The sequence below is a fragment of the Bemisia tabaci genome, chromosome 5, assembly GCF_918797505.1.
Source record: "Bemisia tabaci chromosome 5, PGI_BMITA_v3".
NCBI lineage: Eukaryota > Metazoa > Arthropoda > Insecta > Hemiptera > Aleyrodidae > Bemisia > Bemisia tabaci.
Genome location: NC_092797.1, coordinates 10,700,442 through 10,728,426, shown reverse-complemented (window position 1 = coordinate 10,728,426; position 27,985 = coordinate 10,700,442). Strand labels below are relative to the sequence as shown.

The 27,985-nt window shown below is 39.5% G+C and overlaps 1 protein-coding gene across 1 annotated transcript in view; it reads right to left on the bottom strand.

Annotated features, from left to right (window-relative positions):
- The window catches only part of LOC109034558 (uncharacterized), a 112,518-nt gene extending 84,668 nt beyond the window's left edge, over positions 1-27,850 (bottom strand). Inside the window, exon 1 of the mRNA XM_019047778.2 lies at positions 27,244-27,850. Within this exon, the coding sequence (XP_018903323.2) occupies positions 27,244-27,274 (31 nt within the window). The 5' untranslated portion in view covers positions 27,275-27,850. The remainder of the gene's footprint in view (positions 1-27,243) is intronic.
- Between the last annotated feature and the right edge of the window lie 135 nt (positions 27,851-27,985).

Genomic DNA, 27,985 nt, shown 5'->3' with positions numbered 1-27,985 from the left:
CGTCCACAGAAAAAGGGACCTTAATAATACACAAAATTGCATATTGAATTATCAGTATTCGGAATATGGTAGAGTGTTCTACAGAAATCTTGGAACAAAAATTGCTCCAAAATGACAAACAAATCTGGAGTTTAAAGTTTGCAGTTTGTACACATGGAAGAGAGATCTTCTTGAAAATCTTTGTCATTAACCTAACATTTCAGCGTCAAGAGAACATTATCCTGCACTACAAGGTCGTGGTTCATACTGCTGCCTCCTGAAAATTAACACTCTTTCTCCAATTTTTAATTATCGGATCTTTTGTTTTGTTCTCAGGAAGCCATATACCGCTGTATTCAGCCGCGGAATTGGGAGTAGTAAGTATTCTAATTTCATAGTTGAAGATACATTTACCAGCGGTAAATAACCCTCTACTTTTCAAAAGCGTAATGGAGGATTATTGATCATGAAAAGGAAGGGCCCCGTTTCATCTCGGTTTCTGTTTAACAGTAATTCAATTGTACGTCTGTTGCTTTCTGTAATGGCATGACAGAGGAATTAAAAATCTTGTAAGTAAAAGTATAGGTACAGATTTAAACATATGGTGGGCGCCCGGCAATGGAAGACGTTTCTTCGTTTCAAAAACGGCATTGACGTCATCCTGTTATCACCGATAGACATATGCGTTACCTGGGGAGGACATTAGAGGCCGCGGCTGTAACATGATCGCATAGTCTCGAGATTGCCAAGTAGAGCCTGAAATTACTCTTTTTCTGCAAATAAGGGATAGAAGACCGAAAAGTTAGAAAAATTGGAATAGCGGTCCTTTTAATTCTTGGTACGAGGCACGAATGAAACATTATACTACTCGTGATTTCCGACAATTTCTCTGCAAAAAAAAAAACCTGATTCGTTAAACTGTCAAGTGCAACATTTTGTCGCCATTCTATGATGTTTCTATCAATACCGCTTAATGAGATATTGCCATTGTAGATGTGTGAATTCGATACCGGGCTCTAAAGGAATCATAAATCCCCTTAATTAGGAACTCTTCAATTTATAAAATATTGATAAGAAGTTAAAATCAGTTCATAAAAAATACAAAAATACTTTTCGACAATTATTTATATTTGCCGGATTTCTCATACATTATTAATAACTTGAATTTCATGAATTTGTTTCAAACATTTAGTAAAGTCTACTTTTTAAAAAAAATGCATTAGTATGCGTTAGATGCGTTGCATGCGTAAATATGGCTTTTAAATCTTTGCTGAACTGTATCATACTTGCAATGTTTCCGAGCAGTGGCGTGGTGTGACTTGCGATGTATCGATTGTTATGCCATATTTAAACCTGTGGTAAAGAATCGATCATTAAGGTGTTCGCTGCGAACACCCTGTTTATCGATCCTTTTCCTTTGAATGGCATAACAATCGATATATCGTAAAGCACGCCACGTCACTGTTTCCGAGGCACCTTCGTAAAGAAAAACTTATTATCCAAAGAGGATAGTGCGAGTTAATACTGAATCATCATTGTGCAAATTCAAATCTGTGCATTCCGGCAGAATGGTAAATTTGTAGTTGTCTAAAATTTGATTAATTTTGTTTATAAATAGAAACAGTTGCGCGAGCTGTGAACGAAAGTATCCTTGATTTTTAAATCGAACGGTAGAATGTTCTACTCTATTGGAATGAAAATGTTTAAATGCGAAATTTTGATCTGTTACGCCATAGAATAGTAAATTTTCTCACAATAAAATTTTTCTCGCCAAACTTCATGCTAGATTTTATTTTTTTCTCCCTAAATATGCACCATGTAAAGTCAATCCATCAAACACTTTCTCATGAAAAAATACAATTACCTCGTTCGAATTCACTATTGATCATACTAGATGTTGTATTCCTGTCGCCATGTGCCCAAATTCAGGATTCTTTAAGAATATCCTAGCGCTTATTTGGACGTATTTATGCTAAAAGAAATCGTATGCATAGGAATTGTGTGCAACATAGTTCCAGTGGCGTGAATGATCGATTATCGATATTTCTTCGTATGAAACAACGGTAAAGAATCGATTATCAAGGTCAGGGAACACCCTGTTTATCGATCCTTTTCCATAGGTTCGAATGACAGATCAATCGCTATATCGCAAAGCACCCCACGCAACTGCATAGCTCCTTTAAGCATAAATACTTCCATTTGAAGGAATCCGAGGAGCGAAAGGGAACAATTGCACCCCTTCCCCTGGTTCATCAGAAAAGTAGGGCAATAGGGCAGGAAGGACGGTAAAAGCGCAAAAAGGCCATTTATTGGACCAAAATCTCGGAATCCTCGGCTAATGATGTCTGGTTCCGTAATCCGCCTCCTCTCACTCGGCGGTTCCCATTCATGAATAAAAATTAACTCTCAGAAATCTCCAAGAGTATCTCCTTGATTATTTCTTTTGAGCCTGTGTATAAATTCTGAGAATCTGGCATTTTTGCGCAACAGCCGCGGGGTTTCCATGTTGTCGAAATCACTTTTCCTTCCCGAATTTTTCTCTTTTCAAAATTTTAGAATCACACCTAGACACCTAGAGCATTTTGTGCGTTAAAAATCAGCATAAAGCTGAACATCTTAAAACAGAAGGAAAAAGCTCACACACAAGCACAATTTTCCGTCAAAGAGATACGCTGTTTGGTGCAACACTAATAACGACCATTCAAAAATTCCAACATACTATCTTACGACCTGTGCATCCACCGTAATAAGTTTGTGTACTTTATTGGGGCACTACCACAATTAATTGGAAATATCTAAGTTAGGACTTAACCCCAACGTTTTTCTCCGCGCGTGGATTGTGAGACATTGAGCCAGGCGGACTAGGATTAACCAAGAAATCGCCGCATCGGTTTTATCAGAGGAAAACTTGCAATAGCTAACACTTACAATACGACAATGTAAAATCATAGGCGGATCTTGAAGTTGAGTATATTCCTCGGGCTCTCATATTAACCCCTGAGGACTCCACCAATGAGAGCACGACTCCGCGACCAATGGGGAGCCAATCAAGTCTCCCGCAAGTCATAACTGAATTATCCAGAAAAATGTCCGAATTAACCATTAATTTTGACCATTTGAAAATGTCCGAAGTCTTCCGGCAAAATTCTCGATTTGCAAATCTCCCGGAAAAATTCTCGATTTGCAAATCTTCCGGTAGAATATCCGGGGAGGGAGAAATCTGCCGATTCCGGATAATTATACGGAAAACGGGAAGCCTAGAGCCATCGGGGGACCAATCCGGAGCCATTTGGCGACCGCGGATGGGCAAGATTAACTTTTATTCCGGCGCGAGATAAGAGCCGTAGCGAGAGGATATAAATCCAGTTCGATGAGAAACGAAGTCGTTGATTGATTACCCGGGAGCAGGATTTACGGGTCGTGCGATCACTCGGAGGGGGAGGGGGAGGGGGAGGGGAAGGGGGCGCCGGGGGGGATGAACTTTGAACCCTGCTTGCAACCCGCAGTCCGTAACGCGCGCAACCTGCCATTTAATTCAATCTCGTTTTCTTCCGATCTCTGGATTCTCTTCATTTTTACCGCCCCACCGTCGTTACCATCTTAGCCAGTGGCGTGGCGTGCTTTGTGATATATCGATCGATCTGCCTTCTGAGCCTACGGAACAGGATCGATAAACAGGGTGTTTGTACCGAATACCTTAATGATCGATTCTTTCCATAGCTTCAAATGGAGAAAATATCGATAATCGATCATTCACGCCTCGCCTCTGATCTTAGCTTCATTTATACATGTATTCATGACTATAATTAAATAAGGCATTTCGACAGTGTTGGGCGGGTATCTCTTAACTCGGTTTGCGACGTCGCAGACTTCCAGTCATACTTTACTTTTTTAAACGGAAAACTACTCAACGGCAATTCTTCAAAACTGCCGTGATTTTACTTCTCTGTGCGAAGAAAATTCTCCAAAAACTTCAAGGGATGATGTCAATTTGTTAAAAAAGGTGGTTTTGTTGGAATAATACTGGACTGGAAACAAGGGACGGCAGTTTTATATAATAAGTACCTTATCTCAAACCATTTTTTTGGTTTTGTTTGTTTTAAAAAGATAACATAGAGGCGGTGATTTTTAGACATCGCAAACGTGATATGTGATTGCCGACTTACACCGTCGATTTCTGCCTTCCTCATTTCATTTGAAAATCTAGAGGATTAGTTTGGTCTTCTTGTAAAAATTCTGCCCCTGCAGCTGTTCATATTTTTTCATTGCTCCAAAACCTACGCCGCACGCCTTAAGATTCCGAATTTTCTGCCGTCGAAACTCCCATTCCTTAACCTCTAATAACTCGCAAGTCACCAAGTACTGGAATTCTGAAACTTTTCGAGCCCTTTAAACTCAAGATTTCATTTCCTGGATTATAGCGTGAATAGGCGTGATAGCGTTTTACTGATGCTGGCCAATGGAGAAAAAATCGACAAAGTCTTAATACGATCGATCCGTAATGCCTACTATAACTAAGGTGCAAGAGTTTGTGACGTTTTGTTGAACGGACGTTTGTTTAAAAGAAATTTTGTTCAAAAAAAAAATAAATAAATAAATAAATAAAATGATAAAAATAGGCCCAAGTGTTTATACGAGAACGGAGGTAAAATTAGTGAATTCTCTTATGAAAATTGGCGACTGTTTCAAATGTTGCCACAGTTTTTATAATTGTTTAATGCTCACACCACATGCACAAAATGTTTAAAATTTCTGTGTTTGAATTCATATCAAACGAGACAGTTTCGCTCATTCTGGCAACGCTGCACTGCTATTATGATATTTTTATATGAATAATAAAGTAGAATATCCCACGCAAGAGGACGGAGTTGGACCCTCTGCTCAGTGACCGACTTATGGGTCATTGCTGCGAGTCAAAATGGCCTCAGATGCCAAGTTGCAGAGAAAGGAATTGCATTATTACTGCCATCCATTAATGTCATCCATTTCATTAAAATTCAACCTAGGATTATACTTTATTGCAAAGGTCGATTCCTTCATTAGTACAGACTTTTTACCACAAAAAAAAAAAAAGTCACGAGGAGGCAATTTGAAAAGTGTTATCGGAGATGCACACGGAAAAAAACCATGCGCACCATACTTGAAATAAAAAATATCTCCATGATAGTTAAAGACATCTTAATTTCTAATAAACTTTTTGCTTGAAAGTAAGTAAATATATAATCGGCAATATGGCAACTGCAAATTAAGGGATAATTTTTTTTTATTTTGTTCTGAGCGTTTAATGTTTATTGCTCAATGAAGTAGAGATTTTCTTTTCTCCCTGAAGCAAATTTACAGCGAAAAGAAAAACTAGCCTGCGCAATATGGGGAAATCGAGGTTGAGAAGAGGAGATAATTCAAGCGAGGAATTATCAAAGGCTTAGCGGTGGTCTTTCGAAAGGACATGAAAGAAATGAATCGAGCGCAATGTCTCTAAAGTCGCCGAGATAAATTGCCACCCTCGGACAAAGTGCTTGACCGTCATTAATGTTCTCATGCCAACACCTTGAAAGAGAATAAGAGGAGAGGGGAAGGTGGGGTCCTTCCCCCTCTCTTTCTGAGAGAGCGTCAAAGTTCCAAGAAAGGAAGCGGGAAAATAATGTTGCCAGATAAAATTTTAAAAAAGTTCTCGAAGTTAGCGCACCGTCGAGGAATTTGTTTCGGAACTGAATGTCTAAAGTTTTCTTTTGAAAAGTAAGCGATGAACTTTTTTCCCCAAAGGACGAAAATGATGAAGAGAAGAACAAAAGGTGTAAGGCAAGGCTTTGAGCGTGAAATAATTGTTCAAACGCCGTGTGTCATTTAATTGTGTCATTGCGTCACCGTTTAAATTGTGTCATTTAAACCTATGGAAAAGGATCGACAAGATCACTCGTTAGAAATTTTTAGACTAAAACCATTTTTGAAAATATCAAAATAATGTACTGTTCCCGATTTGCAACCAATTTCGACTTCTCAATATCGATGGTCATGGAATCTGTCTTTTTGAACATATATTTAGATTTTTGAAGATTATTTTGGCCAAGAACATATTTCTGAATGATTGATCGAGAGACTGAAATTTCGCTTTTTTCAAAATAATTTATCCCATGAATAGACTTGAAAATAAATTGATCGCTACCGGGATGCTTAGCGCCAAAACTGTGGATCCACAACTTAAAATGATCAATTTAACCGATATTTTTTCAGGTGAGATTATTTTATGAGACACATTATCTTGTAATTTTAATGAATATTCTACACGCTTCTGGCTTAGGGGTTTTATGTGTTTGTTTGTGTTTATTTTTTTATATTTTTTTTAGGAAATATTAGAAGCTTGCACAGATCAGAGAATGTCACCTCGTCACAATTCACCCGGTGTCCTCATTCTACTCAGAAATCGAGAAATTTTGAGAGTTTTCAATATTTCGCAAAAATGGAACCATTAAGTCTGAAAACATCTCGACTAACTAAGCTCACAATATCTTTTTGATACCCTCGATTCCCTAAAATTAAACCCAAACGTTCAAAATTTGAAGTATTAAAATTTAAGTATTTATACTTATTTTACAAGTACACAATGTTTGTTCGTATTCGGTATAGATTGACGTGCAAAAAAAACCCTTGGGTAGTAAGTAAACTACCTAAAAGGTCGCAGCAGAAGGTTCTAATTTCCAGCATTTGCCATTTGCTTCTTGGATGTAGGAGGAGTGTTTGATAAGTTAGAGAGCGAAACCGGGGCATGAAAAGGCGAGAAGAACAAGGCATGCATGCACATCCGTATTATTTTCTTCTCGTAAAATTGAGGATGAATAATTCATGAATAAGTATGAATATCTGAACAGCTGAACGAAGGACATACTCGGGGGAAGAGTCGATCATGGTGCAAAGAGGGGCCTCTCTGCTGTGCGCCGACTTTAGGCAGTGCTACGGCCCTGGATTCTATTAAATTTTGACTGCAAGGCAAGAAAATTGCATGACCCTCTTTCCCCTTCATTGTTGAGATGTACTGAACACTAGAAAGGTTGTATACGTATCCATGTAACCGAAAATACAGCTTCATTTGCATGGAGTTTTTCTTCGTCATCGGTGTTTTTCCTATTTTTCCTTTTCTCATATTCTCTGTAAATACCTAAGTCTCAACTAATTGTAAGCCAGAAAATCCATACAGTCTTTTCAATTTCGCTCTTTCGTATAGGAAACGACGGATCACAGCCTGCAAGCCTAAGAAGTTGTTACTGATTGGTCTCAGAACGGACTTAGAATAATAAAAATTAGTTCCTGAAAAAAGTGTACCCATTTCTCTTAAGAAAATAACATTTCAGGATTTTGTTAAATTACCTGTACTCGTTTGTTTGTGATGATTATTTTTGGAGTCATAATTTATTTACATGCTAAGTTACAAGTCACAAGTTAAGTTAAAAAAGTCCAATGGTTTCTTAATAAGTGAATAAAAAAATTGAGAGGGAAAATGTTGCAACGTATTTATCAATAATAATGTATGTAAGTCCGATATAACTCTTCTGGTAAAAATTGTCAGTAGGATTTAAGTTCCAAAATACTATGGACCTACAGCCAGCTGTAAGATTTCCTATAGCTTCAATAGCTGGCTAAACAATTTCTTATAGCCTTTTATAGCCGATGGCGATTAAGCAACAGCCTGGCGATAAAGTGTATGCTAAACGTCACTAATTACGGATGCTAGGACTTAGTGAGTTTTAAGACCACTGCTCTCTTTTTGGGCCATAGCATCTTGATTTATTTTGCGAGGAAAGCTTCGTACTTTTGATAGATGCCTGCCATTCCTAATATATTAGAGCATCTTCAGTTTCGTATGATACTGTGCAATACCTCTGGTGTGAAATAATTGCTTCAAGCGCCGTGGCACGCTGCGGTGCGACGCGGCAGGCGGGCAGCCAGCGCGAGACGCGCATTGGCGCCTACAAACCTAACAGGGATACTTCACGCTTTGCGCAATGCGTGAAGTATCCCTGTTAGGTTTGTAGGCGCCAGTGCGTCGCCGCTCCGCTTTGTGTTAGGCTCTAATATTTAATTTGGCGGAGTTAGCGTTATTCAACTCATGACTTTGAAATGTTTGCACATCTTGTATGGATTATTCTCGTTTTAATTGATGAAAAAAAATATGTATTAAAGAAAAATATAACGTATGTTTTGTAAATATTAAGCTGGTTCCGTATCAAACTTAATGATTTCCAAAGCACACGAATTTCTACACAATTTCTTATAGCATTTTATAATCGATGGCGAAAAAGCAACAGCCAGGCGATAGAGTGTAAAGCCCGGCGATAGGAACTATAGCCCGGCTGCATAATTTTTTATCGCCTCGTATGGCCTGGCCGTATGATTTTCCCCGCCCAGCTATAAGATTTTCTGTAGCCTTAATTCTTTAGCCGGCTATAAGAATTCCTATGGTGTTGTGGAACGCAGCTCTTATCGCCAATTTTTACCAGGGTATAGCCCAGCTGTTTCATTTTCTTCGCTTTCTACAGCCAGCTACATGATTCTCTATCGCCCTCTGTAGCCCTCTATAAGAATTTCTACGGTATTTTAGAACGCAACCCATATTGCCAATTTTTACCGGGGTCGCTTGGTAATTTTGAGTGAAAAAACGTCTAATTTTCATTTTTCCGCGGTGATTTTGAAATGTTGGCAAGGAATAACAGAGTGGTAAAAACTGACAAGAATGGCAAAAAATTTGGAGAAAATCGCAGACAGATAATGCGAAGTGTGGATAATTTATCGAGTGTCGGATAATCGAGGTGATAGGTCATACTCCAATCGGCACTACATCAGATGTAAACGAAAATAAGCTGCAAGCTCATCGGTATGCACGGCTAATCGGACCCACGGCGAAATTGTTCCACGATAATACGATACTCTGATGTATTGCAAAGTGACCGAAATGAGCTGCAGCGTAATGGCTCATGAAGTCATGAGTCATGAATGAACGATGAATGAAAAGCTTTATGTTGACAGTTCTTGAGGAGATACCAACTCTATGGCAAAACAGGTGAATTTATCGGGGCAGCCGATATTTAGACAAGGGTTAAATTCTCGAGTTGCTTTAAATAATCAACAACTTGCATGTTTCACTCAATTCAAGAGTCACGGAACTCTGATAGACGACCGCCAGTAGGGAGTGAGCATATCGATGGCCAAAGCGAGAAACCACGTATCTTCATTCCGGTGTCTCAAAATTTCCGCTCTTATTATGTTTTTTCGAAGAGCAAGAAGCTAACTTTATTGCTTGAAACTTATGTAGAATATTCGTCCGATGTGGAAGAAAAATCGAGAGGGTTTTCAAGAAATTACGTCGACTGGTTTTTCAAAGAAAATATAAAGTATGGCAGGCAGTCTGCAATGTCGGAGACGAACATACGTGGTTTCGCACTTCGGCCGTTGATATGCTTCCTTTATAGACGTGTCTCGCCTGGATTAATGATTGTTACGACTTCGGTGTTCCAACAGAAAGTAAGTGAAAGCTCAAACCTCACGTGTCAACTTGCGTCCTTTTTTGTCACAAAAACAGAGGAAGTCTCATAATGCGCTCATCTTTTAAACTGAATTTGGAAAAGCTAAATACTCCATTTATAATATAGTTATTTTTTATTTTTTTTTAGAGACATTCAGCAACATTAGGTTTTAATGTCTTTACAAAATTTATGAATATATATATTTTTCCCCTCAAAAAACCCTGCCTTTGATGCGTTGAATTTCTTTGTCAAATTTGGTACATGAATTCTTTAGTCTCATGACAACAGTAGTGCGATCTCAAAATTTGAAAAAAAAATGATAAGTAGCTGAAATTATGGAACAAATTGATGCGATATATCGCATGTCGCTTTGACACAAAAAATGGCAGCCGTCGAATCACCTTCTTCGAATGAGTATAAAATAGAAGGAGAGATTTTGAAACACCGCAGTGAAGACACGTGGTTTTGCACTTTAGCTATCGATATACATGAAGTTAGTAGTGAAAAAACTTGGCAATTTCCGAAACGATCCGACAAGTGAGGGCAACGCGTATGAGTATTATCAATTAGGGGAGTACGCCAAAGCGCTTTCGTTGTGTACTTGTTGACATTTCCGTAGCATTTTCATAAACTAGAGCATGACTGCGCTGCTCACCACAATATGATATTTGTCAAAGGTTCCGATAGATCACGAAAAAGGCTACTTTCCGGGTCCGCAGGCAAGCTCAGCTACGCTATATATGAAAATTAATGTCGGTGGATGTATCCAGATCATAAATTGGAAAGGGGAGGCACTTAACGACACACATCACCTTTTACGGTTCAACACGAAAAAACTGTCAATATTTAAAAGAGCTCTTGAAAGTGTATCGGTTATAAATATTATAGGAAGTAGGTTGAACATGTACATGAACTGAAATTGGATACCTCCAGCAGAGATTTGCGCGAAAGTCCCGTTTTAAGTCCAGAGGGTCCTGGAGGTTGTATACCGCGAACTTTAGGCATTTTTCAAACTGTTAAAACCCCACAAAAATTTTCTGCCAGCGCAATTGACCTCTATATAATACCCTTGCTCAAAAGAACTTTTTGTGTGGCTGTTTTAATTTCCTGAATTTAAGAATATAAACAAATTTAAAACCGCTTATTTCAATCCATTCGTATTTTTGGTGTAAATGAATACGGCGTTTGGAAAGTAGATGTTTAATTCCTGTATTTATACCCATTTAGCGGTTATTAAGAGTATATAGTACGATACCAATAAAATACCTTCTAATACCTGTACAGTTTCACTGAAAAAAGGAATCTTAAAGCCGCCAAGAAGTATTTTTTGTTGAATCAAGAATTTTGCTGCTTAACATAAACTACTTTTGTGCTTAACCCAATCATGTTTTTCTTGTGTTAAGAAAAATTCAGCCGAAATAAACATGGAAAAATTATTGGCGGCATGTTCAAGAATCATTATGCTTGAGTCAAGCACATTTTTTTTCGGTGACATTTTAGAGCGAATAATTAAAATAGGAAAAAATTGCATTTTTCTTTGAACATTGATCGGGAATAAAATTGGCCTTTGACATTTGATGGATACTCTGAAAAAATAATATGTTGTTTTCGCATCTTGGGTGTCAAAAATGTGTCTGGTGATCCCAAGATGCTGCCTTTACTGCCCCCCCCCCCCCCCATTTAATTTTACATCCTGTGAATACAAATACAACCACGTGAACAATCCAGGCAGCATCTTAGGATCACCAGACACATTTTTGACATGCTAAGTGCTAAAACAGCATACCATTTTTCTCAGTGTATAATTAGACTGTGAAGTCAATTATATTAGATAAAAGTTCAAAATTCGCTATTTGGACTACATTTTGCAATTCGAAACCAAAATTTCTAGCTGAATTTCGTAACAACGTATGTGCCAATACTTTACCTATGTGTATAAGTGTTTTTACAGCTGATTCAGAAATTGTAGTTTTTAATTGCAAAATAAAGTCCATTTATAGTAGGTTTTTATTTCACGAGCGGTAGAACACAGCAATAAAGGTTTCATATAGCAATTCATTGACTATGGTCAATAAATAGCCCGTTTGCTACGATTTACCTCGATGTTCTTTTTCAAATGAGTAGTCAGCTGTAGAGAAATGATTTTTTCCTCTTTTTCTTTTTCCTTTTTTTGAGGAGGAGGTGGATCCGCCACGTGCCCTCCCTAACATACTATACACCCCTTAATTACACCACCTTTTATTAATGTTAGAGAATCACAGGAGACCGCGACCGTGAGCACTAATAGGCGAGATTTTAATTAGTGCGAATTGAAACTTAAACAAGAATGCTAGTTCGGTGAAATTATTGGCATTCACCCTAAAATATTCATCACATCTTCTCCAAACAAACTCTTTTCACGCTTAAACTGCTGACACGAAGCACGTGCTGTTCTAAATTTACCCTGTTACTCTCCCTCTCACGCACACGAATTTCTCGTTAAAACCTTTGTCTTTTCTTGAGTTATTGTAGTCACTTTTTAACGCCATTAGCTCCGATCAATAAGTATATTAACAAAATTATCGATGTTTTCCCATTTGAAGCTACGCTAAAGGATCGATTACTAAGGTATTCGTTGCGAACACCCTGTTTATCGATCCTTGTCTATAGGTTTAAATGGCAGATCAATCGATACATCGCAAAGCACGCCACGCCACTGTATGAAAGTAAAGCCGCAAATGAAACTTAAGGCTGAAAGAGAGGAAAATTAAGTGAAAGGTTAGTAATGTGATAACTCTACAAAAACACCCTTAACCTAAACGTTACGTTGAATTTGGATTGAATATACCGTATAAATGCCGAGCTAAGGACAAACGCCGTATGAACCTTCAGGCGTTGCCAATGCCCCTCGATAAAATGCGAATTTACTGGGGAAAATTGCTAATTTTTCTTTCCTAATTTTTTCATAAAATGTTGTTCGCAATTTAATCTAAAATGTCTGGAACTTTTGAGGAATAATAAGCATAACTCTCCTCAAAAGTACATGTTTCATCTGGGGAAATTCAGAAACTCTCAAATGGACTGCATTTTGCAATTTGGAGTATAAATTCTGGCTCATTTGAAAAAACACTTATGTGCATAGGGAAACTGATGGCACATACGTTGTTTTTAAATCGGGCCGGAAGTTATAGCTCCTAATTGCAAAATGCAGTCCAAATGTTCATGAGGAGCTCTTCTTTGGCACGAAAGAATGAACCTAACTACATCAGACGCTGCCTATCGTATGCACTTACAGAATTCGCCGAAAGGAACGTAATTCCATTCTAATGTTGCAAAATTGACTCAAACAGTTAAATCTACAAAAAAGTACCTGCGCAACTTTTTTTCAAAATTTTCTGAATTTAGCATAAGATCTGAAGAATAATTAGTGAAATTTTCAGTTAGAAATGCCCAAGATTCCTGGGTAAAAATGAAATTAGCGAAGAGGGATCTGGCAACATTGAAATTTAGTTACGTTCTGTCGTAGGGGAACGACGAATTATGTGACGCGGGGAACCGTGTTTTTTGAGCGACGAAATTTCCGCCAATATTTGACGGAGAAACATGGCGTTAGGACGGTTATTATTAATGTTGCTAATCCCCAGGATTAGACCGCCTGGGACGATTTCATCACTAGCGCATCTGGCTCTTTCCGCACCATGCAACTCGGATGTGTGTAAACGTGACATTTTTAGAGACAACTGCGACGGTCCATGAGGAAATGGACCTTAGTGCAAACAATAGCGACTGCCGTGCCAAGCAAGAACCCCTTAAATCCATCAAGATTTTCCCGCCTTCTCCGGAACTTAATACTTTATAGAATAAAAACTGTTTTACCCGTGCACCTCAAATTTTCAGGTTAAGTTCTTGATAGTATTTGCACAAGAATACTGTAAAACATTATCCCAAGGTACACAAGTTTTTCTGCTATGATGCATTGTTTCCGAAAATTTTAAAATGGCGTTTATGGCGTTTTTCCGTTGCACGGCTGCAGTTCCCGCATGTTCGCTTGGAAAGCATTTCCAGCCCAAAGATTTTTAGGAGTGAATTTACTATTTTCAAATTGTTCAATAGTTGATATCAATCATTAGGGCTTGATCGGCAAAACAGAGCTAGTATCAAAATCGTCTCGTAGAATTTAGAGTAATTTGCTTCGTGGCAAAATGCTTGCCCGTAGACAACACAAGCTACGAATCTTCATTAATAACTGGGATGTTACTACATAGAGGGTGTTTTTTGGCCCATCACAATGATGTAATTACGTTATTTTAAATTGAAAATATTGAGATGGCAAAACTCTCCGTATTTTCTGACATGCTCCTAAAGAGAGGAATAACTCCGCGAAATGAGGATGTAAATAAATTGACATGCTCAGTAACGTCTGAGCGAAAAAATGTATTGAACGCTCGATTTTCGTAAGTGTGTAGATGCAATCGGACGTATCTCTGCCGTGAGCCCCGTCATGCATTAATCCTAATGGATCTCAGGGATCATTTTTTAATGCACATAGTTCTGTTTGGCAGAGATACGTTCAATTGTTATGCTCACGTACTCCAGAAAAATTACGCAACACTTCTATTTACAAAGAAGTTTCCTAGAAATTTAAAAGTAAATGCTTTTTCTCCTTGAATATTCATAACAACCTGCGTTACTTAACAAAATCGGCTACTTTCTCTCTTCTCCTCCCCCCCCCCCCCAATCCCATCAAAAAATCTTGCTAACGCGAACTCATCCGACAGACGCATAAAAATCGGTAGAAGCATTAAAAATTGACGAATTTCACCTCCGGCTTCAGAATTTATCATCTTCGTCTGTTATCCTCATCCATTTTGTAACACGCTAGGGAACAATAAGGGCTACCCTCTTGTGCGCTTACGTTTTGGACAACAGAGAACAATTTTCAAAGCTGAGAAAGCCAAAAAGGTGGTCAATTTGCACTAAACAGCTTTTTTTGCAAAACAATGTGAAATAATCGCTGTTTTTGTCCGGCGTAACGTCAGTTTTTACACACTTTGGCTTTCTAAACATTTTTATCACAAATGAAACGAATTCTGCTTGGCTGAATGAATTACTTTCTTCTAAAGTCGAGCTTTACAGGCGACTCGATTTCGAAGTTCACCACTGCTTCCTTTGGTAATACGACCGGATGAATACTCTAGCTTTCGCAACATTCTCATCGCGCGAATCGATTTAACGAGTGACAAATGTCCACGCGGCGTTTCGCTGTGATCACCGGCCCACTCACGCCGAAGACCCATTCTCGCCATTCACGTTTCGTACCTCCATCGATTTGACACAGTGGGAGAGGGTTAAGGGTACGATTGTACATTTGTTGATATTGGCTGAACTTGAGTTTAACATATAATAAAGCTCGTCGCGAACACTTGTCAACCGACCGAAGTACTTTCCCAGCTCCTCCTTTCACGAAAGAAATTCGTTTCGCGTGCCGGGAGTCCGTTTTCATGCGCCTTGAAAAAGTGTGTTCCCGGTGAGGTTTTGGCTTGCTGGCCCGGCCGAATTGATAACAGTGGCGCGGCGTGCTTTGCGATATATCGATTGTTATGCCATTTAGACCTATGGAGAAAGGTCGATAAACAGGGTGTTCGCAGCGAACACCTTAATAATCGATTCTTTACCATAGGTTTAAATGGCGGAACAATAGATACATCGCAATTCACGCCACGCCACTGATTGATAACAAAACATCACGCAGAGCGAGAGAGCGTGTTAGCTCGCAGAGCGCGGGGCCAGCATCCATTATCGACGCTTCGGGAAAGGACTTCGATGTTTTCTTTCCCATTTTCGAGGGGAGTGAACTTCGGACTTCGACAGTGGCGTGGCGTGTTTTGCGATGTATCGATTGATTTGCCGTTTAAACCTATGGAAAAGGATCGATAGACAGGGTGATCGTAATGATAACCTCAATGATCGATTTTTTCGTATAGTCTCTAATGGGGAAATATCGATAATCGATCATTCACGCCTCGCCGCTGGACTTTGAAGCCTTCGGGAGAGCAAACATCATTATGTTTAGGCTTGAAAAGTGTTTCGTAACACGTAACTTCGGTGAGAAAGATATTTTGAGTTTTGGATGGTTTCTAGGGCTCTGAGTTTCTTTGTTTTTATCTTCTGCTTGTCGCTTGTTACAATAAAATTTGATAGAAACCTATGAGTGATGAACAGGACTATTAGATTGAATAATATAAAGATCTAGGGTAGGAGTTTAACAAAACATATAAGTCGCAATTATAAAATAAACCTAATAGTTTTTATCTTAAAGTTGTGCAGAAGTAAAAATTTACATTTAATCTCGGCTTAATATTTAAGAACTTCACGTGTCTTCACACAATTTTAGTTAAAACCACAGCAGAGGTATATTATTGTTAATAATAACTAGAGTTGGGCCGAAATGGAATTTTCGCGTCACCGGAACCGGATCCGGATATCGGTTTTTTGTATCCGGCCGGATCCGGATACCGGATAATTCAAAAAAGTATCCGGCCGGATCCGGATAGTACCGGATCCGGATAGTGCTTTTTTCGCGCGAAAAATGTCGCGATTTTTGAGGTTAAGTTTACTCGACTCACGATCGGTCGTAGCTAACAAAATTCGGGCCTTGAATTTCCACCTGCATCTATGAAAGTGAAACTATGGAACGCCGTTAGTGTCAAAACCCTTTTCTTGCGCGCGCGGAATTTTTTCTGGCGCGCGGAATATTTTTCCGGCGCGCGGAAAGAAAAAACCAGTTTTCGATGAAAATCTCTGAATTTCCGGATTCCGCGCCGGTTTTCGATATATTTGCGCCGTTTGTGTCAAAACTATTTTTGTCGGCGCGCCGCTTCAAATCTGTTCCGCGCGCGGAATTTTCGATATATCGATTCCTGCTCGCCGTTTGTGTCAAAACTATTTTTTCCGGCGCGACGCTCCAAATCTGTTCCGCGCCGCGCGGAGAATATGTATTCTCCGCGCGCAGAAAAATCGATATATCGGAAAAGTGGCGCGCGGAATTATTTTCTGGTGCAGCGCCGGAAAAAAACAGTTTTGACACGATCGGCGAGCAGGAATCGATATATCGAAAATTCTGCGCGCGGAACAGATTTGGAGCGTCGCGCCGGAAAAAATAGTTTTGACACAAACGGCGAGCAGGAATCGATATATCGAAAATTCCGCGCGCGGAACAGATTTGAAGCGGCGCGCCGACAAAAATAGTTTTGACACAAACGGCGCAAATATATCGAAAACCGGCGCGGAATCCGGAAATTCAGAGATTTTCATCGAAAACGGGTTTTTTCTTTCCGCGCGCTGAAAAAAAATTCCGCGCGCCGGAAAAATATTCCGCGCGCCAAAAAAAATTCCGCGCGCGCAAGAAAAGGGTTTTGACACTAACGGCGTTCCATAGTGAAACACGCGGGTCGCGGACTAAAGGAATTTACGTTGCGATCGCGTCAATTAGCAGAACATGTGCGTTATTCCGGTAATAAAGGTCGAACAATTACCATGACTGAAAAAAAGTCAAAAGTTTCAGGAAAAAATTCAGAAAATTGTATTGATAGGGAAGAAAAAAGAAAGAATACCACCAAAAATTTATCGAAATTTTCAGGGCCAAAAAAGCACTATTCGGCGGGTCCAAAAACCGGATAGCGCGATTATCCGGCCGGATCCGGATACTCGCGAAAATCGTATCCGGCCGGAGCCGGATATCCGGTATCCGGCCGGATAATCCGGCAATCCGGATAATCGCCGGATACCCGGCCCAACTCTAATAATAACACTTCTGCAGGCAGTTAGCAATGGATAGTCAAGGTACGAATTTAGGCATTCTGATTTATGTTCCCTCTTCAAAATTTTACGTACAACACTGGAAAATTATTGGAATTGACCCGCAAGTAAGAATTTATAATTTTTTTTGAAGCATTGGTGACGAATAATTTGAATTTCCCGCTCACGTTAAAAAGAAGAGTCTTCATGAATCAAATCACGCACTGCAACGGTTTTGGCAGGCCTCTTAAGCAGTGCCCAATTTTAGTCCCCCATCCTGCGTTGCTCAAAGAGTGAACATTTTGCAATAGCGGAGCGAATCACCTGTATCGAAGTTGTCGTATTTTCATACACCAAAGACTGGCACGGTTGCGCTTAGTAGAAACTAGCATTACGAGTTCACGCTTCACGCCATCGCGCCTTCAATTTTGCAGATGCAACCGGGATATCCATCAAGTACGAATAGTTGTATCTCTGCGCCGTCGTCAACGCGCGTTCATTCCCTTGTTCCTTGTTCCAGTGGACCACTGGAACAAGGCAGTGGTTCCATTTGATTTACTTGCAGAGGTGTATCAAGCTCTACAAGAGCCCTGTATTATTGTTTTATGATGGGGAACTACGCATGGTTTTTTTGGAATTTATGTATCGAAAAACGTTAATATCTTTGTTAGGGGTCACTTTCAGCAATCGTGTTCTTCTTAAGATTTTGATCAGAAAACAATTATCTTAAAGCCAAAATTATCACATTGACTAGTGGTCTATTCTTCCGTGTAAGGATTCGATTGTTGCCAAATTTTGTCTCGTAAAATATTTATTTCTCAAGAAAGTTATGAATATTTTCCCTTAGAATTCTCCGAGACTTTAGATCTAATTACGGAAAAAATTCTTTTTTTCTCTCTTTTCTACGAAGATTCGTGATTTGTTCACATAAATTTGACAACGTTTGAAGCCTCATACGGTGTTCTTCTTTTGCACGGTAGCACTGCAAGGACACAATTCCACCAGGAAGGGTATTTAACAGAGATAAGTTGCTAAAGCGTGGGCCGACAGAGAGAGATTTTAATCAAACTTTTGATTACGTCTTTTGTACGAGGGTGAACCAAGCCATAGGAGTCTCGAGTGTAAAATTATGCAAGCGGCAAGCATTGCATCTGTCCTCAGGCGGACAATGGGAGGGAAAGAAATGACAGAGAGTGAGAGGGGATGAGTTCTTGTCAATGGAGACTTCACAAGTTGCCGAATGTCAAAGAATTTCCCTCGAAACGAAAAATAACATCCCTGACATACTGTCGTCCCTCTGACGTAAGGGCGTATCTCAATTTCCACGTGACACCTGTTCTTCATAAAATTCTATGCTTTCCGGGTTCAAGAGGAAACAGAGATATGCCCTCACGTGAGAGGAGCGACGATACTAAGGAGAAAACATCGCACGAGTACTAGAACGTTGCCAAATTTCGTCAGATAAAGTATATATTTTTCAGGAATGTTGTGAATATTTGTCCTTGAAATTTTCAAATACTTTGGATTAAACCTCGATTAAAATTTGCAAAAAATTGCACAATTTTTCAAGAAAATTAACACCTTATCAAAACGAAATTTTGCGACATCTCAATGCTCATACGGCGTTTTTCCTTAGCGCGGCATCAGCCGTGCGGAAACGACGTGAGAGGAGCGACGATACTAAGGAGAAACCATCGCACGAGCACTAGAAGGTTGCCAAATTTCTTCAGATAAAGTATATATTTTTCAGGAATGTTGCGAATATTTGTCCTTGAAATTTTCAAATACTTTGGATTAAACCTCAATTAAAATTCCCTGAAAAATTCGCAAAAAATATTAATAATTTTTTCAGAAAATCAACATCTTATCAAGCGAAATTTGGCGACATCTCAATGCTCATACGGCGTTTTCCTTAGCGCGGCATCAGCCGTGCGGAAACGACAGCGGTGCCTTCGAGTCGAGAGAGCCTCAAGCAGTCCGGGAAAATGACAAGCACGCAATCCAAGGAAAAATAAATTGTAACGAGGTTCGGTGTGTCAATCCGAAATTTCGTCACTCTCGAGACAAAAGGGCGTAACTTCGTTTTCGGGTGAGCCACGAAGGGCACGGGGTTCAACGGACGGCAGGACTCGGCTCCGAGTTTGGTTACGCCCTTTGATCGGCAGGGATTTCTGGGTCACGGCAGAGATCAGGATTTACAGTCCGATAAGTCTTGCGGTCTCACGCCCTGTTTGACGTGTTTATCTGCATAGTCTCCTTTCGCCCTAAGTGAAAACCGCGTATCTACATAGTGTTTTTGGGGGATTTATGCGGTTTTTGTTGAGTGGGGCAGACTCTGAAACTTGTCTACTGCCAAGGCTGGGTGACGGGGATGTACAGTCGTAAGTTTTAGGTTACAGGTACACTCTCACTTCTTGTCCTCGAAGTTACGAGGCAGCACAATTCCCCCCACAATCTCCCCGTTTGCGAAGAGCGACAATTCTTTTCTCCGCGGTTATAATTTAACAAGGTGAGAGTTGTGAAAAAGTTTACATGTCTCTTCCTCGTTCTTGGGAAGATAACTTACAGCCTACAGTGAATCTGCATGTTGAAGAATTTTCCGTTTTTGATAGGAGCGTCGAATGAATTTTTCCTAAAATAGATCCCTCTAGGTCTCTAGAAATGATTCATTTGCATTACTTGCAGGATGGGTTCTGCACGGAGAAAAAAACCTCGTGCGTGGGACCCGAAGTTTAGGTCATATGGATTCCTGGAGTTTTCGGATTGAGCATCTGAACACTTTAGGTCTAGCTGTCGAGGTTCAGATCGCACATCTGAAACTCCAGTTCTTACATCTGAAGTACTTCAGATGTGAGAATCGAAGTTTTTCGGATGTGAGAACCGAAGTTGTTCGGATGTGAAAACCGAAGTACTTCAGATGTAAGAACTGAAGTTTCAGATGTGTGATCCGAACATCGACAGCTAGATCTAAGGTGTTCAGATGCTCAATCCGAAAATTTCAGAGATCCATGTGACCTAAACTTCGGGTCCCACGCACGAAGTTTTTTTCTCCGTGTGATGGTTGAAATTATGCATTCAGCAAAGTTAATGAAATCGGTTGGTCTAGCTATAGAAACCGCACAGGTTTTGTTACACGGACCGTCAGTTTGGTTATCTAAACCATTCTCTGTATCCGTGTTGTTTCTGCGCCAATATGAAGGGTCATTCATGGTCGCTCTCCATTTAAAGCCTCTTTAATCCGTAAGAATCATTGGCGAGGCACGAGTGATCGATATTTCTCCATTTGATACTGTGCTGAAGAATCGATTATTAAGGTGTTCGCTGCGAGCACCTTGTATATCGATCTTTTTCCACTTATTTAAATGACAGATCAATCGATATATCGCAAAGCACGCCACGTCACTGATAAGAATCACATTGGTTAAGGAGGTCTTAACATTTAAGGAACGATTATGATTACGACTTTCAACCACGAGTTAGGCGTTTGGATAACTGCTATCATTTTTTGATAATTTTTTTGATTTTTAATTGAAAAAGAGCGTTTGTTTGAAGTGAACGATCGATGTCAAACCAACCGGTTTTCCACAGTCCACACTAGACTTTTAGTAAATAAAAGTACAGCTAGGTAAGTAAAAACACCCTCCCGGCTAGAGCTGGATTATAAAAGCATACATATCTGGTCACATGAACTGACCTGGACCGAAAAAAGGTCGGGATTACGTTTCATTTAGCCACAGCTCATTTAGCCACATGGCAAAATGCAACAAAAAATGTTGCATCTTGCCACACATTTTAGGTGCTATGTGGCTAAACGAAACAAGAAAAATTAGTGTGGCAAACTTGGCAAAGTGCAACAAATTATGTTGCAGTTAGCCACATGGCCAAAGGATAAAACCAGGTATCTACATTGCAGCGTTACCGAACCTAATCGAAACGAACTTGACCTAACCTAACCTAACCTAACCTAACCTACCTAACCTACCTAACCTTACCCAACCTAACCTAACCTAACCTAACCTAACCTAACCTACCTAACCTACCTAACCTACCTAACCTACCTAACCTACCTAACCTTACCTAACCTAACCTAACCTAACCTAACCTTACCTAACCTAACCTAACCTAACATAACCTAACTTAACCTTACCTAACCTTACCTTACCTAATGACTTAATCTAAGGAAAAAGACGTGCATGCATGTGGTAAATAATTCCTCCGGATACTTTCCTATTAGTAGATTTTCATGTATTTCAGCGTAAAGTAGATTCAGTATTGCATTGGTCACTAGTGGAGGATGGTAAAATTATTAAAATAAAAATTGTTTTCAATATAAATGGTTGTTATACTTTTAAGCTATTCCAGATCTTCAATTAAATCACTTGCACTGCAGTAAAATAAGAATGGAAGGATAAATAACAGTTTTTTTCGCTGAATTTGGTAGGCCATTCCAAAGACTGTGGCTAACTGCAACAATTTTTGTTGCATTTAGCCACACTAATTTTTCGTATTTCATTTAGCCACACAGCACCCAGAGTTTGTGGCAATCTGCAACAAAAATTGTTGCAGTTAGCCACGTGGCTAAATGAGCCGTGGCTAAATGCACAGATACCAAAGGGCGGTTGTAGAAATCGAACTTTTGATGTACAATATTGGTCGAGCTATTTAGTTTTCCAAATAAAACTCTTTGTAAAAAAAAACTCTATAAAAAAAAAGTTTTTGCATTGGTTCAAATTGAAAAGAGACATCCAGTCGCAAAAACTGAATAATCAACTACTCACTGGAAAAAAAAAAAAATGATTTGAACTTACCAGAAAAGAATATCTCCTCTTAAAACAAAAGTGAAATAGCTCTACACTCGTTCAGATCTTTGCTTAACTGAAGCAACTTTTTTTAGATCTGACCTGATTTTTTTCTTGATTTAAGAGACCTTCCTTTTTAGCGTCAAATTCAAAAATATTTCCATTCATAACAAGGAACTTTATTTCCAGTGCAGGAATGAAAAATTTGGTGTGAATTTATTTCGGGTGGCACACAGTGGATCGAGTCAATCAGATGAGAGGTTGGACATGACATATTTAACTAACACTGACAATGTCGATGTTTAATTCGTCACATTTTAAATTTTAAGCGATGTTTCTGAAAGAAACTTTCACAAGGAAACCGATGGAACCACTTTTAAGACCACAAAGTTAGGTATAAACGTTATAAGCTTTTAAAGTTTCCAAATGTTGTCCGACCTCTCCTATTGACTCGATCCACTGTGCGGCACTGCACACCGCGAACATTTGGTTCACATAACCGAACTTTTTCCTAACAGACTGAATACCAGACACTTTCCACCGCGCTACACCCTTGCGATGTTTATTGTGCCCATAATAAATCACTGAAACGTCAACCTCCAATTCCCTGACAACTCATCCAACGTCCAACGTCAGAGGAGGGCCTCGACAATATCGGCACAAACAAAACATCCCTCCTCGCAGCGGGGCGGCCGCCGGCCTTTGACATTAATTAACCCTTTTCGCTCCTCTGCAACTTTTTCCGCAGTTGTTTCCTAGCTCCAGCACTCTCCATTCCTACCTCGTGGCGAAATTAAAACCCTCAAGTTTTTTCCCAAGCCGCAAGTGCTCTCGCGGGTTGACTTACCGAGAGTCTTGTTTAATGAGAAAAGCGACGAGCAACTTCACAGAGTATGCAAACGGAATTCATCGCATTGTTTTCACACTCCAGCATCCTACGATTCTCCTCTGCGAAGTATTAATACCTAAATAGGACTTGTTCAAGGCATTGTTTCCGGACAAGGTTAAAATTCAAAATTTCACCTTTTTAGAATAGTAGGTCAGTGCATGGTTGAGGTGCTCGAAGCCCGGAGGGTTGTGGTGCAACAGGGGGCAGTTGAGGTTAGGTGTCTTATAGCGCCGGGGAGTGGTATAAAGCAACTTTAAGTACTAAAGTGCTGCACTGAGAAAAAAGCTATGGCTTATAAACCAATTAGTGGTTCATATGGAACATCATTCATATAGTTGTATATGAACTAATGATTATCGGTCTGTGAACCATTCTGTGGTAGCTCGTACCATGGTATGGTATATATACCATAACTAGACGACAATCGAAAACACAGGAAAAAGCGGAAACAAGGCTAAAATACAAAATATAAAGGCAGGACATTTCGGTACCTTACGGCACCATTATCAACTGCAAAAATAATTACAAATAAAAAATAAATTAAAATAAAAACCAGCAAACGGCGTTACATAGTGAAATTGGTAAATGAGACTAATTGAGATTGGTAAATGAGACTATATTTCGTATTTTAGCCTTGTTTCCGCTTTTTCCTGTGTTTTCGATTGTCGTTTCCGTTTCGGGCTGCTTTTACATTCTCTTAGTTTTCCATAACTAAAGTATATGCACCATTATTATATGTTGCCTTCACTACTATTAGCGGTGTTACATATGAACCACTAATTGGTTCATAAGCCGTAGATTTTTCTCCGTATGTACTAATAAAACAGCACTTAAATATATTTAAATTAATAGATGTGAAATATAATTTAATAAACATTAGAAAAGTAGAAAAATAGAAGAATGTGTATTTAACAATATATTTAAGTGCTGTACAAATAGTTAGTTAGTTAGTTATTATAATTTTGAGACATTCAGCGACTCAGGCTATTAACGTCTTTACAGGTAATTTTGAAAATAGGAGTATAAACGAAAATTTAGATTTTTAAATTAAGAGAGGTGAAGAGTTTCAGAATTTTGGTGGCAATAAAAACAGCACTTAAATATATGCATGTACCTGTATGTTTAGGTCAAGGCATAGTGCTGTCATATATAAGAATCTTGGTGGGAGTATTCCTCGAAAGATTGGAAATTTCTATATTGTTCCCCTTTAAATATGAACGGGGAGGGGATTACACCCCCTGACCACTTCGTGCCTCGCACCTCAGGTGTTATGCGTTACGCGTCACTTTTCTAATTTAATAGTATTTAGTACAATTTGTCGGTAAGATATACAGCGGACTTCCGAAAAAAGACCCGTGCAAATTTCACACATGAATCTGGTTTTACACATATTCAGAGAAATCTTGAAACCGTCTCCTGTACGAAAATATTGAAAAGAGTAAGGTTGAGATGAATTGCAACCTGAAATTTGAGAAAACGGTTACCTATGTTTAAAAAAAAGGAAATCAATTTGCCCACCGCCTTCATTACAGACCCATCAATGATTTAGGGTCCAGATATCAGGTGATTTGACTCGCATGATCTCTGGCAATTGAAAGGGATGAATTTACTTCTACATTTACTTTCTTGAATTTTTCACTTACGGCAAAAGCCGTATAGTTGTAACACTGTGTATGTGCTCATTGCCCTGGAGATATTCGAAAGGCTTCCGTTTCCGAGAATGGGAACTATCCGGAACACATTCACGGGAATTCTCAACTAAAATCTAATTTCCTCGGAAACTTCGACAAAGAATTCACGCATGCGCACACAATACACGATAATCACTCACACTTTGAATAGCCACACACACTACCGTGCTAAGGAAAAACGTCGTATGAACCTTCAGGCGTTGCAAAATTTAACTAGACAAGACACGAATTTCCTGGCATGCATGTGAATAATTTTCTTCCAATTTGTCAGATAATTTTTTCCGCAACTTCACCTGGAGTTCCTGAAAATTTTAAGGAAAATTATTCATAACTTGCCTCAAAATTTAACATTTTATCGAAGGAAATTTGGCAACTCTCGAATGTTTTTACGGCGTTCTCCCTTAGCACGGCAGCACAGGGAATGTTCTCGGAAAGGTCAACATTTTCGGCATTTACCATTCCTGGGAAACTCTGATTCCCAGTCCTACATCGATAACAGTCCGACCATACTTGCCGCTATCTGGTGTTGAATATAGAACGGATTATATTCACACTGAATTTTCGGTCCCTTTAAATGGATTCGATTCCTGAACTTAACGGGAAAACACCAAGTCGCATTTCGGAGTAAAAATGAGCTAGAGGTAGCTTTGAATTGAACTCGTCGTAAAATTTTTCGTGCCACAAATTCGGAGTAAAGAACTAATTTTTTGGAATCTGGAAGTAGTTGTCAAACTTTGTTCTTAATTTTGAATCTTATGGAGGAATAAAAATACACGGCTTGTCGCGAATCTGTTTGGCTCGACCTGATTGAATTTTTGGTTTGCGCGAACAAATGATCAAATCCGGCCAACAATTTCTGCCTCATTCGTAAAAACACTTATATGGAAACTAATATTGCATGCGTTTTTTCTAAACTGTGCCAGTAATTGTAGTTACATACATAAACTGTAATTTTAGTTCCTAATTGCAAAACATATTCTAAGCTACGTTCAACTAAATAATACATGTGAAATTTGCGCTCTTTACTAAGGGTAACTGACTTCGATCCTTCTGGGAAGGATGAGTCACCCTAGGGCAAAAAACGGAAAATTCAGAAAAATGACTCTTCTTGAACGCATTTTGAGTTATTTTAACACAGGATGTGATCCTAAAAGACCCCAAATTTAGCTTCAATCTGTTTGAACTCTTAGAGTGAAGTCTGGCATGCATTTCATTCAAAATTCCATGCTGCTTCCAAAAAATCCAAAATGTATGAAGAAGGAATGAAAAACGGAGTTTACACTGCATGAAGAGTACATTTTGTTCCGTTCTGCTGGGAGCATTACAGATCCCAGAGTGAAATGTACGCTGGATTTTAGTTCTCGATCTTTCACAGTGCAGCCATTATACTTGATGAAAATTTTTGAAATTCTCTTTTTTACATATCACGATGCATTGAAGCGCAGTAATACTTCATCGGCAATATTCTTCAGGAGAAAGAGAGCAGTGGATGAAACTATTCCGGTTTTTATAGAAGAGCTCATTTCCACCCCTGTCCTTTAAGATCTATGCTTATTCTTTAGATATATTTAGGTTATGGACGGATCTATCACAGGTAAATTGGCAAATCAAGCATTTTATCGAATACCAAGGTAAACAGTTCAATTTTAAAAATTTGCGAAGTTTTGTGCTAATTTACGAGGAGACGTTGAATTTTTAATGCTCAGAAAGTAAGAAATCATCAAACTACAAACTATCATCGAATGTTTCACTTTAAAATGCTCATCCTCATCATACGTTTGAGCTGTCAAAATATTGTGAAAACTTTGTTTGTTAAAAATCACTGCACAGTTTGAAATAAATGGTTTGCATCTAGAAAAAAAGAACCAGCGCGATTACACTGTTTTCAAAAGCGTGTAACTTCTTCTTTTCCTTTAAAAATACTTTATATACGTGCAGCATTCAAATTTACGTAATAACTATTTTCAAATTAACTATGTTTTGGTGAGAAGACATAACTATAGGCTATTCTGGATGATTCTTTCGATAATTATGAAGAAGCAACATTTTTACAACATTGTTATCAGGCTGGTTCCTTTTTGCTAAATGCGATCCGAATGTTCCTCTTAATAAATACCAGAAATCATTACATCAACCAGAGTTTCATACAAATTTTAAAAAATGTTTCCTATTTATAGAGACGGATACTTAGTTCGTCCAAAATTGGCCGGAGAGTCAGAATCTCAATTATAACAGTGAACATAGTTATTTCAACGGTGTAAGTCGGCAATCACATAACCCGGTTTGCGACGTCGCAGACTTCCTGTCATACCTTATTTTTTAAACGGAAAACTAATCAACGGCAATACCTCAAAACTTCCGTGATTTTTTTTCTCAGCGCGAAGAAAATTCTGCATAAACTTCAAGGAATGATGTCAATTTGTTCTCATTTAAAAAAATAACATAGAGGCGGAGTTTTCAGACACCGCAAACGATCTATTTGATTGCGGACTTACGCAGTCGATTTGTACTTTTGTCTCGGCATTCAACATAACGCCTGAAGTACCAATTGCCTGCGACGGATCCATCAGGAACATCGCACGGCTACAACTTACCTTTAAAGCAGAACTTGGACGGGCCATACATCAAAATTGATGTTGTGGACACACGGCTTTCAAAATCAGAAGCATCAACTTCAAAGAGACAAACTTAATCCGACGAGCTCGTACAGCAGAGGTTTCCGAGCTTGGGGAAGGATCAGCCGTTCCTCATCAACTTTCATACTGTTTTTAAACCAGTCCCGAATCAGTACCGATCAGCTAGTTATTGAGTCTCAAAACGTGTACAACAGCACTTTCCTGCCGCGGGACGGACGAACATAAATACCGCGCACAATTATCAAGTGGATGTCAACGCGGATTAGTGACATCGGAGCCCTCAGGGCGCGGGGGCGGGGATTCAAATCCAAGTTGACACGAAGCCAAAGAGTCCAGCGATTCGTGTTTGTTTTGGTGGCGCACGGAACAAAAACAGCGAGACAAGGGACATGGCGGAACCGAAATAGAACCGCGCCGGCAACAAGTAGACGGCCCAAGTCCAGGTGTGCTCTCTACACGCGCGGGGGACTGCTTCTATCTACACGACACGCGCGATTTGGGCGGGAAGCGAACCGGGGAACGTGCGCTGGACCTCCGCGACGAATCAGACTGCCGGAGACGACGGCGGGACTTCAAACGCAATTTCCCGCCGCGAGAACGCATGTGCAGGAGCTTTCCCGCGCCGCGGCGCGGCGACTTGACGTGCTACAAGTAGGTGAGATTCGTGGCATTTCGCCCGCAACCCCCCCTTGCCCCCCTC